The sequence below is a fragment of the Pelecanus crispus genome, chromosome 9 (genome assembly GCF_030463565.1).
Source record: "Pelecanus crispus isolate bPelCri1 chromosome 9, bPelCri1.pri, whole genome shotgun sequence".
In the NCBI taxonomy this organism is placed as follows: domain Eukaryota; kingdom Metazoa; phylum Chordata; class Aves; order Pelecaniformes; family Pelecanidae; genus Pelecanus; species Pelecanus crispus.
Window position 1 is genome coordinate 2557501 of NC_134651.1, and position 15502 is coordinate 2573002.

At 40.0% G+C, this 15502-nt stretch overlaps 1 protein-coding gene across 1 annotated transcript in view; it reads left to right on the top strand.

Moving 5' to 3' along the window:
- Positions 1-15502, top strand: part of RSRC1 (arginine and serine rich coiled-coil 1) — a 96081-nt gene that overhangs the window by 4924 nt on the left and 75655 nt on the right. The window contains exon 2 of the mRNA XM_075716815.1: positions 8428-8479. Coding sequence (XP_075572930.1) covers positions 8428-8479 — 52 coding nt within the window. The remainder of the gene's footprint in view (positions 1-8427; positions 8480-15502) is intronic.

The following is a 15502-nucleotide window of genomic DNA, read 5'->3' on the forward strand; positions in this document are numbered from 1 at the left end:
TCTGCACAGCTTGGAAAAGTTTTCCAGACCTTTCTGTCAAGGTACAGATACCTTTTCCTGGCGATGGCTGGGCGAGCCTTCTTCCATGAACAGATGCCGCTCGATTATCTCTTTAGCGTGCTGTATGTGTCGCTAGTTAAGCTGTACTTTTCGCTTCATCATTAGTCGTATTCTTTCTGTGGCCTTTACATACATTAAAGGAAAAAAATGGCTTTTCTGGCTCCTCTTCTATTTTTTTGGATAATGATTGCCCTCTCCTAGTTAGTGTGCTGATGCTGGCTTCTTTTTTTTTTGTATGGAAGTGCCAAAAGCATCTATGTGATGGACAGATATCGCTATTATTCCATGCTTTACATGATTTTTCTCCACTTAAAATTCACGTATATCGTGCTTTGATAATTGTGTCAGTTTGACAACATTTAAGATCAAAATTTTTGTTATGCTCCGTTCTATTTTGGTGCTGTAATGGAACACTGTAGTAATTTGCATTAAACTGTAGCTAGCATGTATTGATGGGAGGTCCATAAAAAGTATAAAATCCTTAGGAAATGGAGTATGAACTGTTTCTTGAGCTTAAAATGTTTTCTGTTCCTGTTCAGGCTATTTATCTAATGTAAGAAAATACCAGGGATTTCTCAGTAAAAAAAATATTTGTGTTTATTAGTATCTATAGTTGTCTACTGTGCTTCTTGGAGACTAAACAGCCTGAAAATTCCTCAGACTTCTTTTTTTCCCCTTTTCTTTCCCTAATTTCATCCTCCATAGTAGTAGTAGTAGTGTAAAACTGCTATGTCAATATAATATATTTTTTGTGTGTTTTCATTTTTAGCTGCTGAACACTTTCATACAGCTAGTATATCTGCTGGATAGTAGTAAAAACAAATTCTCCTTTCTCCATTGTAATAGAAAGATATAATAGAAAGATAGTTCTGGGCAGGAAGAAAACTGGGAAAAATCTTACTTGTGAAGAGAATCAGTACCAACTCCGGGTACGTTTTCCCAATTAATACATTTCCACAGTTTCTCAAATGTTCAGATTTTTCGGAACGGGTAGATCTATATTAGGTCAGGACACCGGTCCTGCCACAGCCTCTGTCTGAGTGTACTACTGAGTGATTGTATCAGAGAAGAAACACTGAATGGGACATAAATATCATTTTAACATCCAATCATTTAAGCTGATTTATGGCTGAAAATGTAGGGGTTTAATTCAAATAATGCCGGATATGCTTATTACGTTTCTGTGCTATTAATTCACATTATGAATTCTTCTCTGGGATTTTTTTTTTTTTAATGTGAAGAAATGTTCCTCTGCCAATTTTGAATTTGCCACCCTCAAATTCATTCTGTTTGCTCTGGCTTGTGTAAGATGATGACAACGATTACAAGTTCTCAATCTCCTTTGAGTTTTTTGGTTGGTTGTTGTTTTCTTTTTTGTTTTTTTGGGTTTTTTTTTTATATTTTATGCTTCTGTGAGGTATTCTCTAATACAAATAAGTTCTTTATTTTCTGTTTCTTTGTTAATTGCTTTCTTTTTTTTTTAATCTCCTAATGAGGAATAAATGACCATAAAGGAATCCAACTATTCCTATACTAAACAAACACATCACGTCATCTTTTCCATAGTTTGTTCAAACTCCATTTAAAAGATAGCTGGGGTTAGGGTTCCTTGTTGCTCTCTTCCTGTTGAGACAGATTTACTAGAATTGGGATGTATAATATTTCAGGTGAAGGCAGGCCACTGACTTACAGAATATATTCAAATGAAATTATATAGCTATCCCCTTTGTTTAATTTTTGTCATTTCTTCCTTGTCCTTTCTCATTACTGATATACATTGAGGTCTCCTTTTAGCTGTCCACGGTGATGCTAAACTGGTTTTTTCCTGAATTGATGCTGGTCTTTGAGAAGGCAGTAAGGTAGATGAGGAGTTCTCCCCAATGTGCATTACTCTGTATTTATCAGCATTACGTTTTGTCCCGTTCTGTGCTGCTGTTATCACTTGTCCTGGTTAAACCTGTCAGTCTCCTCTACCCCCAAATACTGTGTTTACCTGTAAAGTGATGGAATGCCATCATTCAGCATCTCTCCCAGATCCCTACTGAAGCTGTAAAACCAGTCTGTGTTTTAATACAGTATACGTAGAAATCGCTAATACCTGTAAGAAGCGATCTTTGGTTATTTGGTGCCTTGATTACTACTTTTCTTTTCTTACGCGGGACTTGTTAATTAAAAAGCTTTTGGCGCTTCAGTGAAAACGTCAGCTTGTCTTTCCAAGCTACTGTATCAGTGTATTTGAGGAGATGGAAAAGACTCATGAAATCTGGTTGTTTTTCAGTGAAGGCGCCATTTAGACGGTATATCAACGTGATCGCTTTTCCTTTTGCTCTGAATGGAGCCTCTCCTTTATCTGTACGAACTCCATCCATTTAACAGTAGGGCCGTTGTCTTTATCCCTACAAAACAATTCTCCTTTTCATCCCAACTAACCACAACGTTGTCTGACGCTTCTGCTCCACTGGACTCCAGTCTGCTTCGGTACCTGGGCCACCAGACATCCCAACCCAAGGGCCTCCTCGGGCAGGTCTCCGTTGCTCGGCCAGCCCTCCGTGGCTGCTGCCGCCTGGCTTTTCCCACCACCCGTGCGGGTGGCTGCCTACCGCCTGCGATCTAGAGTCTGAAACAAGTAAGGATTTGCAGGTAGGAAGTTTGCATTCCCAGGCATTTCCTGAATTGCGTGAAGATAAAGGTCTTTTCCAACCTAAACAATTCTATGATTCTAAGAGTTGATTAGCTTCGATTTTTTTTTTTTTCTTCCCCCCCGCCCCCCGTACAATTCTTTTGGTTTTGAGTGAAATAGATTGGATATTAGGAAAAATTTCTTCACGGAAAGGGTAGTCAAGCATTGGAACAGGCTGCCCAGAGAGGTGGTGGAGTCCCCATCCCTGGAGGGGTTCAAAAAACGGGCAGAGGTGGCACTTGGGGACATGGTTTAGTCTAGTCTACCCTTGATTGGCTTAGTGTGGACTTGGTAGTGTAGGTTAATGGTTGGACTGGATGATCTTAAAGGGCTTTTCCAACCTAAATGATTCTGTGATTCTATTCTACGATTCTAAAAGCCCAAGAAGAATGTACAAACAGAATCACTTGATAAAGCCTCTAGAAGAGTCATGGTTGCAGTAATGCTGGGGAATTTCTCTCCTATTCTCAGCCTTGCCAACTTTTCTTTTTCTGGAATTCATTGCAAACAACATTTGCTTTAGGTTTCTGACCCACTTTGGAAGTATTCCCAGTAGTTTTGGATAGCCGTCTCTTCACACAACTAGGAAACTTAATGTTTTGTTCTTCCTTTTTCTTGTTACGCTTTTTCTTAATCTTTTTTTGAGCTCATTAGGCATTGGGAAAGGTTAGATAAATGTCCCCAGGAAACTGATGATAGGCTGGAGTTAAAACAGGAAGATGGATTTGAGCTTTCAAAATCATATAGGGTTACTTAGTGTTTATTTCCTTAGTCCTTTGGGAATTGTTTTGATTTTTGTTTTTTTAAACTGTAATTTTCCTGAATACATTTGCATCAAGAGAAATTTGAACCTGGGGAAATGACATCTTGCTGAGGAGATCTGTATTTGACACAACTACATTTTGTATTCTGTTTTCAATTGCGATGTGTGGATCTGCTAATATCATCCCCAAAATATGAGCAGGAATATACTATATTGCCACCGTTACGATGGCATTTGGCCATGAGGCCACGAGTCGTCTTCAGGAAGAAACCTGGACACAACCCTTTGCTTCAGGGGCAGGGGGACAACTACCATTAAGACTTGTCATCTGGTATGAACAACCAGCTTGCACCGGTAGGAAATCTATAGCTTCATAGCTTTCTAATGTAATATAATGCCTGTAGGAAATTCAGGTTTTATCAGTAAGTGGAAAATCTTTTTAAATTGCGAACTTGGCTATTTTTGTTAAACAAATTTGATATCCTACTTCCTCTCTGCCAGTAGAACGTGGAATTATAATTTCAGGCAGCACGTGTATCTAAGCTAAGGAATGTCGATCATGTTTGCTGTGGGAAGCATGGCACTTAGGGGCTGTCGCTCATCCCTGAGCAGAGGTGTAGGGGGCTTAAGGACTGCTATTTTTGTCTTTATCAAACACAAAGATAAAAAGTTTGTGTAAAATACATGACAATTGATCAACAAACTGAGGTTTGTTAGGCTTTTATAGAGATGTTATAAAAGTCCTGTAGTTAAATTATACCCAACCAATATCATTAGTGATGATTAGGAGGCATTGAACGTGTCATTTTAGCACAGGCAATTAACATCAGTGACGTATTCTATATGAAAATTCCATATTCATAAAAATTAGGGAAGAGCATTGCAACTCAAAACACCACAGCACCGTTAACTGCTTGAATCTTGTGATAATGTAATGTTTTCCAATACTGCCCAGAGCCACGTGCACTACTCAAAAATCACAATCATTAGTTCAAATGGAAGTTTGGACTCTCTTTTTAAACTTAATGTTTCTCAAAATTTTTCCTCAATTCAAGTGTGTTTTCACTTTAATATTGTTTTCTGAGTCAGAATTTTTTATCATGCATCACAAGTAGCAGGAAGATTTTAAAAAATAAGATCTAGTAGCTGAATTGAAACGTTTGTTTCCAAGCTATTAATTATTTTGGTAGAATTTAAAAGCAGAGTCCCCCTTGCAGTTGAGTATTTTGAAAGCAAAACATGATGCTGATGCCATGTCTGAAGCTGCCCATCAAGCCCATCACTTGCTCCCTGTAGCTACTAGTAGCTAGCAACTTGTGTGTGGGTTTTTTTTTTTCTTTTTATACAGAAAGCACCAAATTTAAAGTTATAAGACACTGGTTTTACTGCAGTTTTATTAAAAGATATGCTGTTTATGAAAGCAGTAGCAATGTAATGCAGTAGGCATACTGCAAAGAAATACAAGTTAAGAAGGGTGAGCCACATCTTCCTAAAAAAGCTTGCATTAAAAATTGAATACATATAATAAAATTTTCGCTTGAGACACTAATAACAATTATTAATCACATGGATATTTCTCTTTTATAGTATCCTGTAAAATACCATCACTTTCTAAAGCATAATTCCAGTGTGTTACCAGACAGTTTTTGACATACGTAAAATTCGTCGTTAGGGATGCTTGACAGGCCTCGTGTCATTTTACCGTATGCCTGTTAGGGGATTCCTTTCCTCCTGTTACAGTTAGTGGTCACCATCAGCTGGTACTATAAATACTTGGTACTATTTTTTTTTTACACTGTTTTGAATTCTTTTCCTTCTGCGTTACGCTTAAGACCGTAAGGAAAGTGTGAGGGTTTGCTTTGCAACTTGTGCTAGACATCGCTCTGCTAATGTTTCCTACACCAATCATTTCACCATTTTTAAGTTTCCTGAGGGCCTTTCTGAATTTTGTCATTTAATGGTCTTCTAAATCAATACTAACCTCCAGTAGTCGGTCTTTCTCACACGTTGCTAACGGCTTGTTTGGGGGTCTAATTGTGATTTTCAGATGAATTCATCTTTGTCCGTTTCCTCAGAGCGTTGGCCTCATCCACCGGTTGGACAAATGCTTTCTGCAGCCAAGCTAGTAACCTTTATTTAAGAAGCCTTCATCCGTTCGTTGTTCGGGGCATATCGATTGAGAATAGAGAGGCATCTATACCCAGTTCTCCTGTGGGTACACCGGTGTCCGGGAAGCAGCTGGGTGTCAGTGCTGGGGCCGCGGTCAGGGCAAAGGGGAAGACGCCTCCAAAGCAACCGCCTGTGCGCTTTCCAGTGGGATATCGCTGAGTAAAAGAAGAACTTTAGTCTAGCCTACCTTATACCGACAGGCTACATGCAGAGGAGTGGGAAAAGGCATTTTCAGCTGTGTGGAGCATTTCAGAGCAGGGGAAGCAGTTGTCAGTGTTGGTGGAGCTTCGTGGTTAGTGCTGGGAGATGTCACTTGTAGTGCTCATTGCTTTCCCTTCTCCCCTCTGGAGCCTGGGTTAGTATTTGCTCTTTCGGGGGAATTATTGTTGGTGTGGTGGTGCTAGATGTTGCCACTTTAGGCTTTGAATATGGAAATAACATCAGTGAAATAATATCAATGAAACATCTCTTTCTCTAGTCTGTAGTGCTAAACAGACTTCCATGGCCAAAAAGAAGACATCCTTTTATTTGAGAGAGCCAGGCATTTTCGTCAAATATCTAACTGGATAACTGCTGTAAGAATAGAAAATTCTCTCTCCTAACACAACCACAAATAGCATTTGAGACACACTTGAGTCTTGCAGAAAAAAAGCCGCTTCGGAAATGCATCGGCTGGTGCCGCTGCCTGCGTTGGGCAGCGCGTAGGAGCGAGTCGCAGCCTGGGAGGGTGCTCGTGCCAGCTGCTCAGGCTGTGGGGATGCGCTGTGGCCCAGACAGGGTGGTGGGTCAGGGAAGTTAATGAAACACTGTGTTACAGAATGGACAAAACTCATATAGGAAACTGATTTAATGTACTGTAAGCGTTACTGGATGCCAGGACCCGACTGGTGGGTGGGGTTGCACGAACGCTTGGACGGTTCATGTGAAGATGTGAGCACAGGTAGTATTTTTCCACCAAACGCTTTTCCTTCTCTGCTAAATTGTACGGCAATATTTTGCCATACTAAAGTAACCCTGGAGTATTTTTTCTTTTGTATCTAAAGTTGTCATAGGAATGGAAAAACCGCAAACCCGCGTACAGTTTTTTTGAAATTTAGTAAGTTGGGCAAGTTTATTCTGGAAGGAAAGCAGATCCTTTTCTTCCTTTCCATTCTTTCTTCTAGTGATGTATTTAATATGCCAAAGCATATTGTAATAATTAGTTCATTGCAAGAGGAAGAAATTTGAATATATTTTTACAATAAATTTCAAGATTTTTCTTGCTGCCATCAAGATTAGTGGTCAACACTAATGGTAGCATTGGTATAGTAGTTGTAATAATAAATTTTGCCTGATAATTTTGGGTTTGTGCAAACAGCTAGCAAAATTCTAACCTAAAAAATATTAGACCTCTATACAACTAAAATCTGGATCTTCATTTAAATGTCCTTTTTCCAGAATTAATCTGTGGATCAACATAACATTTTTCATACTGCATGCTAATGAAAGGGGGAGTCTGTAAGTTCTTGCAGTAGAAATTGTTCTTTGCCATCAGTTAGTCTCTCTTAAGAGCTATAGACATAATGTAAAACAAAGGATTAATAAATAAATAAAAAGAAATAAACCCCTAAAAAGCAGCAAATGGTTTTCTCATTAATTAGTAGAAGACTACATGTGCTTCTGCAGGCAGTATTAGAGTTACTCAAACTAGAAGCTTTCTAAGCTCTTGCTCTCTCAAATTATGACAGTGCATTTTTCAGAATACGAGGCCATTTTGTATAGAATGTATTTTATAGTAATACGATATCAGTTGTGCTGTAATCTGCGATATCATGCACAATACAATCTGAGATGCCTTTGGTTGAAAGGGAGTTTGAGAAGCTACCTCTTTTGCCCTACTGAACACCATCAGCTGGGACATTCGTAGCAAAGAGCTTTGCCCGATTACCTTGATTAATATTTGTATGGCTAATGGGGTGAAACTGGAAGGGTGGAAACTTAGACTGGTTATCAGAAAAAATGTTCCAGTATCAATATCTGCCTAGAAGAGTTTTGAAAGCTGAACAATGACACCAAAAATTTCCGTCATGTTTTGGTTTTAGTGCAGAGCAGAAACCTCCCAAACTTTTCAGATGCTTACAGAAATAATCAACTTCTGAACTCCATGACAAATGTGGTTTGTGTATAAATTTAACTGTGAAAACGTTTGAGTGGCTTCAAAATTAGAGGGATGGCAAGCACATTGGACACAGTAAAACATCACTTGGAATAATTAGCATAGTGGGTACACAGCCAACAATATGTTCCTCAACCCAACAGATGTGAAGAAATACCTTAAGGAGAGGAAAAAATCAAAACAGATACCAGAAGAAGTGTGAAAAACTCACCATATTAATCGTACTAAACCCAGATTTTAAGCATGCTTGTGTAGCCATGTGTTCTTGTCTAACGGGGTCACCAAGGAGCCGGGGAGGATTTGCTGTTGGAGGACTGAGAAAGGAGCTGGAGGTGGGCTTCAGCCTGGCCGTGGCGGTGGGTGCTCGGGTTGGTCAGGGTGCTGCAGCGCTACCTAGTTGGGATTGAATTTTCTGTCAATTCTGAAGATTTACCTGATCGTTTCTAACTCAAATATGATGGTACTCATTTTGGTCTGGAAGTCTGAGTCACTCGTGCAGGCGAGAGCTCGCTGCTGGTGATGGCAGTGCCGTAGCCGGCAACGTGTGACCTTGCGTGTTGAATGTGCGGTTACGAAGATTTATAAATCCTCTCTTTTCAGACTCCTGCTGAACAGGCCAAAGCTAGATTACAGCTGGTTCTTGAGGCAGCTGGTAAGTGTTGCTATTATAAGTCAAATAATGTTCTTCAAAAATGTATTTAACTTTTGTAATATCAGAAAAATGAAACCTATCAAGATAGTAATTTTATCCTTTTCTGTTTGGCAAATGCTAAGTCCCTTTCTCCATAGCTCACTTCAATTTCTGGTTAAGATGAAACTGGTGTGCATTATCATTGGCGCTTAGTAAATCCTTTTAAGGAGACAAAAATAAGTAATTTTTGTTTGCTGTTGGAGAACAGGCACTCGGACTTCTTGTGTTTGTCCTCTTGCTGCTGCTGCTACTGAGACTTCATTCTGTGCTCTCAAAAATTTGTTTTTGTTTTTTTTTTTTTTTTTTAGCACTGAATTAGTGCATGTATATATTTATATTTATTTATTTGAAGCGGTAGCAGAAATATGTAGCAAGCTTTCCAAAAAGCTCAGATCAAGACGGTGATCTACATACTAGCTCTCCACAGAGAGAAACATTCCTATTTCGTCTAGCACGAGTAGGAAGAAAGGCAAGATGCATATCTTGGTAACTATTTTTAATTTTGGAACCGTGTCAATAAAAATTGGAGAAATCCTGTAGTTTCGTGGCAGGTCTAAAACTTCAAGGAAATTGTTGTCCTATTGTACCAAAGATGAGAAGATTATTCCTTTTATCCTGCCTTTTTTGCAAATGTTGTACCCAAGTCCTCATTAAAGCTGAGAGATGTAGATCTTCCCAAATGGCCAGGAGTTCCACTTCCTCGGTTTGTTTTTCTTTTTTTTTTTTTTTTACTAATCCAGCAGTGTTCGGTACACAGCTTTGACATGCGCTTCTCAGGTTTTCCCCCGTGGAAGTTGCTGTGGATTTGACCTGGTGTAACTCAGACCGAGGTCCGTTTTGCTCCTTGCCACCTTGCAGGTCGCCCGTCCTCACGGCGGCACGGCGTGGCCGGACACCCCGCTCTTCGCTGGGTTTGCAGAGGTTTTTGCCCTCTCTTCACCCAGTCTCCAAATGGCTCTTTAGAAGAGCTGCGTGGGTTTTGATGCATTTATACTATGTGTGTGAAAACATTACCCGAGAACCCTACGCTGTAGTAGGATTGTGGTAGTGATAATAAATTTATAAATGAATAATGATGCTTAGATATAACGTACTGGGTGTTCTTTAGGTACTTTCACTTGTCTTCAGATTATTAAGATAACAATTTAATGTTCTAAAATGGTAGACTGTGTTAAGGTTTGTAATCCTAATTAATTTCTATATCTTATTTTAATTTTCCCATTAAAACTTTGTCAGTTTGTCACACAAAAAGGCAAATTTTCAGTATTTCAGGTGCATTGTAATAAATAGATATTTGTCTTTAGTTGAGCTTTTACCTCTCATACATGTATTTTTACCTTATAAACAGCAATTTCCAAGAAATAACCATTTTTAATTTTTTCCCCTTATGGAAACCTTCTGTTTTAAGGAATACCCATCTTCTCACATTGCTGATTTTTTTTTTTTTCACCCCCAAAAAAATGTATCTAGCCTTTTGCATTGTATAGCTTCAAATGCATTCATTGATCTCCATAAGTTTTAATAAATCTTTGAAGCATATAATTATAAAATAGATGTGACAGCACTGACCTAAAAAAGCACAATCTGTGTATACTACTCACATCTATCACACCTCATTTTTTAATTTAACACCTGGGGAGTGTATAAAAGATACCGATGGGTTGTATATCATCATGACCTGGGTCCCAAAAATTTCCAAAAACATATAAAAGGTCTGTGACATTGTTAAATTTAAATATTCACAATGGAAGTCTGAAACTTCGATTGAAGCCGCAAGCTGTTCATAAATAACTCAAGAGAGTTAATCTGCTTGTTTCTCTTACCATCCGAAACACAGAAAGAAGTTCTTTCCTGGCTTTATGTAAGTGTTGGTAAGCTCAGGCATTTATGAGATCATCCCCCCACCTTCTTCCCCCAGTCCTGTATTCAATCAATTAAATTGAATTTTTATTAAATCGGTGCGAGAGGAGTGTTGGAAATGTTAATAATGTTGTTTCAATATAATTTTGTGTGTTTACTCATTGCAGAATGAGCACTTTTTTCACCTTTAAAAAAAAATAAAAAGAAATCTTTGTTAGACCATTGCTGGGCAGCTTTTCAAGGAGTTCATAATCAACAGGTTAATTGCTGTTGGAGCATGATGTTGTATGATTTAACTGAATATAATGTAAACTGAAATCTGTACTTTAGTAATGATGAACAAAGCTGTTGCTTGCATATGTGGTGCTCGATCCGGGATCCATCCCAAACTTGTGAGTTAACTTGTGGAGTATCTGGCTGTCCACGTTATAGGAATTGCTCCAATCCCACTGTGGGGGGAAAAAAAGCTGTGCTTTATTCAAAATCTACATTTTAATGGTTGTTAATGCCACTGTACTCCTCTCTGGTTTGGACAAACAAACCAGTCTTACCTTCTGCAACCGCTCAAAGTTACCGACAAGCGTTGGAGAGGCGACTGGGCAGGTCCCTTCCTTGTTCATCCCTATCGACGTGCTGTTACGTTGGCGTTTCCGTTCCCTTTTCCCTGCCATTTCCATGCCATTAAGATCCCATCTCCTGCGATAATCTAACATTTTCTTCTATTGTCTGGATTCAGATATATTTGCTCATTTCATTCTGAAGACTTCCATATCTTACTATACTTTGAAAGAATTAACCTAGAGAAAATTCACTTTGCTTACTTAGCAAATTTTTTTGGTTCTTAATATACTGGAAATGCCTTTGGGTAAACATAACACAAATACAGCAAACGGTACTGAACTATGTAAGGGGACAACATATATTAAACGTTAACGTGCATAAACTGAAGCTAGTTGGTCTACAAAATACAAGCGTTTGCTGTAAGAACAGACTGACTTTAAACTCAAGCTGATCGTGGGGTTTGAAGTTTGCTTACGGCTTTTCCCAGCAATACATTTATCTGATACTTGAGTTTATAATTTGCTGTTCACCACAACATCATGATGTTTCAAATTTAATTTCTTTATTTTGCTATCTAAATTTCCCTTTGGTTTAGCCCCATCAAACGGTCTAAATTCCAGTCTATCCTTTGTCAGTGCTGCTACCATAGATTAAAGCAGAGTATTGAAAAAGGGAAGAGAGACTGGGACGTAAGTTTGTTGTGTATGCGTGGAAAAATTGAATGTGCGTGACACTGGGCATTCATTCTGAGAAAAGAAATTGCCTCTAAGTAAGATACTGGAGCACTCCAGTACAACTTCCAGTACAACAGTGCAACATGTCCCTGCTGAACAGGAGAAGTTCATTCCCATTTGTCTGTGCTGGAAATGGTATTAGAAGGTAGCTTTAATGACTTAGATTGGCTAATTAAACACAGATAAGGAGCGGTGGCTGTTAAGTGCTGTCAGCTGGCACTGTGCTGGGAATACTGCCCCAGCGAGGCTGCCCGCCCTCTCCTCCAGCCTGTGTTGTGGGTACAGAATCATACGATAGAATCACAGACTCATTTAGGTTGGAAAAGCCCTTTAAGATCATCCAGTCCAACCATTAACCTACACTACCAAGTCCACACTAAACCAATTAAGGGGAGAGGAATAATTCATTTCATGTTTCCTGGCTTGGTGGCTGGATCATTTATAATGAAAGTAAAACCAGGAATCACTAAGGTTGGAAAGGACCTTCAAGATCATCATTCCAACCATCACCCAACACCCCCATGCCCACTAAACCATGTCCCCAAGTGCCACCTCTGCCCGTTTTTTGAACCCCTCCAGGGATGGTGACTCCCCCACCTGTCTGGGCAGCCTGTTCCAGTGCTTGACCACTCCTTCCATGAAGAAATTTCTCCCAATATCCAACCTAAACCTCCCCTGGCGCAGCTTGAGCCCATTTCCTCTTGTCCTATTGCTGGTTCCTTGGGAGAAGAGACCAACACCCCCCTCCCTGCCCCCTCCTGTCAGGCAGTTGTAGAGAGCGATCAGGTCTCCCCTCAGCCTCCTCTTCTCCAGGCTGAACACCCCCAGCTCCCTCAGCCGCTCCCCACCAGCCCTGTGCTCCAGACCCTGCCCCAGCTCCGCTGCCCTTCCCTGGACACGCTCCAGCACCCCAATGTCCTTCTTGTGCTGAGGGGAACAAAACTGGACAAGGCATTCCAGGGGTGGCCTCACCAGCGCCGAGCACAGGGGGATGATCCCTGCCCTGCTCCTGCTGGCCACACCATTCCTGACACAAGCCAGGATGCTGTTGGATGCCACCTGAGTTTGCTGAGGAGCAATTCTTTATCGCTGGCAACTGTTTCATATGAAACTTCTCTCAGTACCTGGAGCATATGTAGAATTGAGGGAAAACTCTTTTGCTGTCAGGGTTTAAGTTCGGGTGCTTTCTTCAAATTGGGCACAGGAACAAATATATATTTGTATGCAATATACATGCATATTTTTTAAGAGAAGGCATTTGGGCTGTTGCTTTATCAGAGAGCGGAATGTCTGAGGATATGTTGTTCAAATGTAGAAGCAGGAATTCCCAGCCTGTCTCCGAGCGTTGGCAGTGTGGGTCCCATGGCTGGTTGCACTCCGTTCGTGTGCATCAGGCTGGTCGAGCAGCTAACCCTGCCGTCGCGCCACGCACTGCGGGCAGCGGCACTAGCTACGGACAAGGGGCGCTTTATGAAAGAGGTGTGATTCCCAAAAGAATTTAGGTACAAAAAGGTTTAGCTAGTCCTGGGTTTGCTTGCTTCTTCTTCTTCTTCTGGTGTTTCAGTGAAGGATTTACATGTTAGAGTTGTCTTCTCAATCTGAAGGTGTTTGCATGCGTAATTTTTTACTTCACATCCACCTATTGACATGGAAATTACGTGGCTTTATCCCTGTGGCTTTTTCAGGAAGAGAAAGTGTTATGCTGAAATACACTAATAGTGTTAGGGATTTACAGAATGCAGGTTTTGAAAATGCTTTCAGTATGTCAGCTTTTCCAAGTCCTGTCCTAGTACAGTGACCACAGTTTAAAAAAATTAATTATACGTTACTGTGTTCCCTTCGCTCTCCACTGCTTTCTTCATCACCAGAGATGCTTGATTTTAGGGAAGGTAGGTCCAGTGGCCAACTGATCCGCTGCAGCCTCGGCAGGAATTGTAGATGTTTAGTGTCTTGCGAAAATCTGCTTTTAGGAACTAACTTAGATATCAATTTAGGAAATAACAACTGATTTCTCTGAAAGCTAAAAGATAGCACATACTAAGCCAGACTCTTTAATTGGATTTGGGTTTTTGGGGGTTTTTGAAGGTGTTTTTTGTTTTTTTGGTTTTTTTTTTTTTGGGGTGGTTTTTTTGGTTTTTTTTTTTTTTTTGGCTGGTGCATTTTGGGGACGGCAATTGTGACTTCTGGTCTCTAATTGTGGGAGAGCTGGTAAAATAAAAAATGTTTACCTGTATTTGTGAGTGGAGGAGGGGAAGATGGCCATTTTTATATTCTGGTAATATAGTGCTGTCAAGAAGTTTTGTCTCCAAGTCCTTCGTTCATGCTGACTTTGCTATGCACTTTGATAAAGAATTTTTTTTCTTTGTTGGTGTAGATTAATGTCAGTATCTTTGTTCTCATTAAGCAGGGCAATACTTGAAGATACCGAAGCACTCCCATTTTTAAGGCAACTGATTTTTTGGTTTATAAAAACTCATTCAGTGGAAGTTGTTGGTCTGAGCTATAAATTCATATTTGCACGACTTTATTTACTTACCCTTCTTAATATTGAGGTACAAGAAAGCCTTTTTAGCGTCCTCTGACAATATCACAGCAACTTGCCACGTTTGAGCAGATGTTAAGCAGGCAATAGTTGAATGTTAATTTTGAGAGGGTGGTATGTTTAAGCCTATCTGAAGTGTGTTGCATGTGGGCCTTGCAGACTTAGCTACAATGCTTTGTCTCTTGGGAGAATTTTAAAGCTAAACCTCTTTCTTTTTGTCACTCTATATGGACTCTCTCAAGTCAGTATAAAGCAGATCATCCCTAGGCTAAAGCTCTTCAGCTTTTGTTATTGGGCTCTGTAGACCTGTAATTAGGCCTCCTGGCAGGCCTTGCAGGCCGGTTAATGGTCATATGGAGTTTCTATGAGGCAGACTGGCTTTGTATAAATCCTTCGGAGGGATACGTTTATGGGTCACTTCCTACCAGGACCGGGCTTTGTGCCGCTGCCCCACGGGCTGACAGGGAGCAGGTTCCCTTGACCATCGACAGCTCAGTTTGCGGCGCACAATCTACCCGGCTAATCCCCAGTGTAAACAGAGGATTTAGCTGAGCTTCTGTCACTTACAGTTGCCAAACCACTTGGGTGTCTGTGATTTCTTTCCCAGACTTCATTACCGAGAGACGGAGAAGCACAGAAGATTTGAACCGGGGTTTTGTGTTAAATGTTTGCTTGCTCGTATCGCTAATTTTAAGGAAAAAGTTTGCCCTGCTTCGAATCCCGCCTTGCTAAAACCCATAAGCTTGACAGAAAACCTCAGAACTTTAAAGCTGGTTAATTTGTGCCATAAATTGTTGTGTGGCACCTGCGTTTTCTCATAGAGATTAAAATATGGATGAATATTCCAAAATGTAAATGTGTTGATACGAAATAAGCATGTGGACGTTTCAAACTATCGATATTGCTGCCTTTCCCAAAGTAGTCTGAAAGTTTTTTCTGTGGTGATAAGCAGAAATTTCTTACTCTCCATATAAAGACGATGACAAAAGGCAATTGATCTGGATTTTCAAAGGTCTAGAGTTGAAATAAGTGACTGATCTATTTTTGGAATCTGCATTTCAATCTATCGCTGAAAGAGCATTCAAGAACAGAGCATTTTTGTGCAAAGGATTCTTGACAGAGTTTATTTAAAGGAAGCTTCAGAACTGAGACACTAATATGACATTAGCAATATGCGGTAAAAATTGATGAATACAAATCATAAGCATTTACCATTTATCAGATCTGTTTGGCAGCAGTTCTGGATATTGGATATTTAACTCATTATCTTTGAATTATACTATCAGA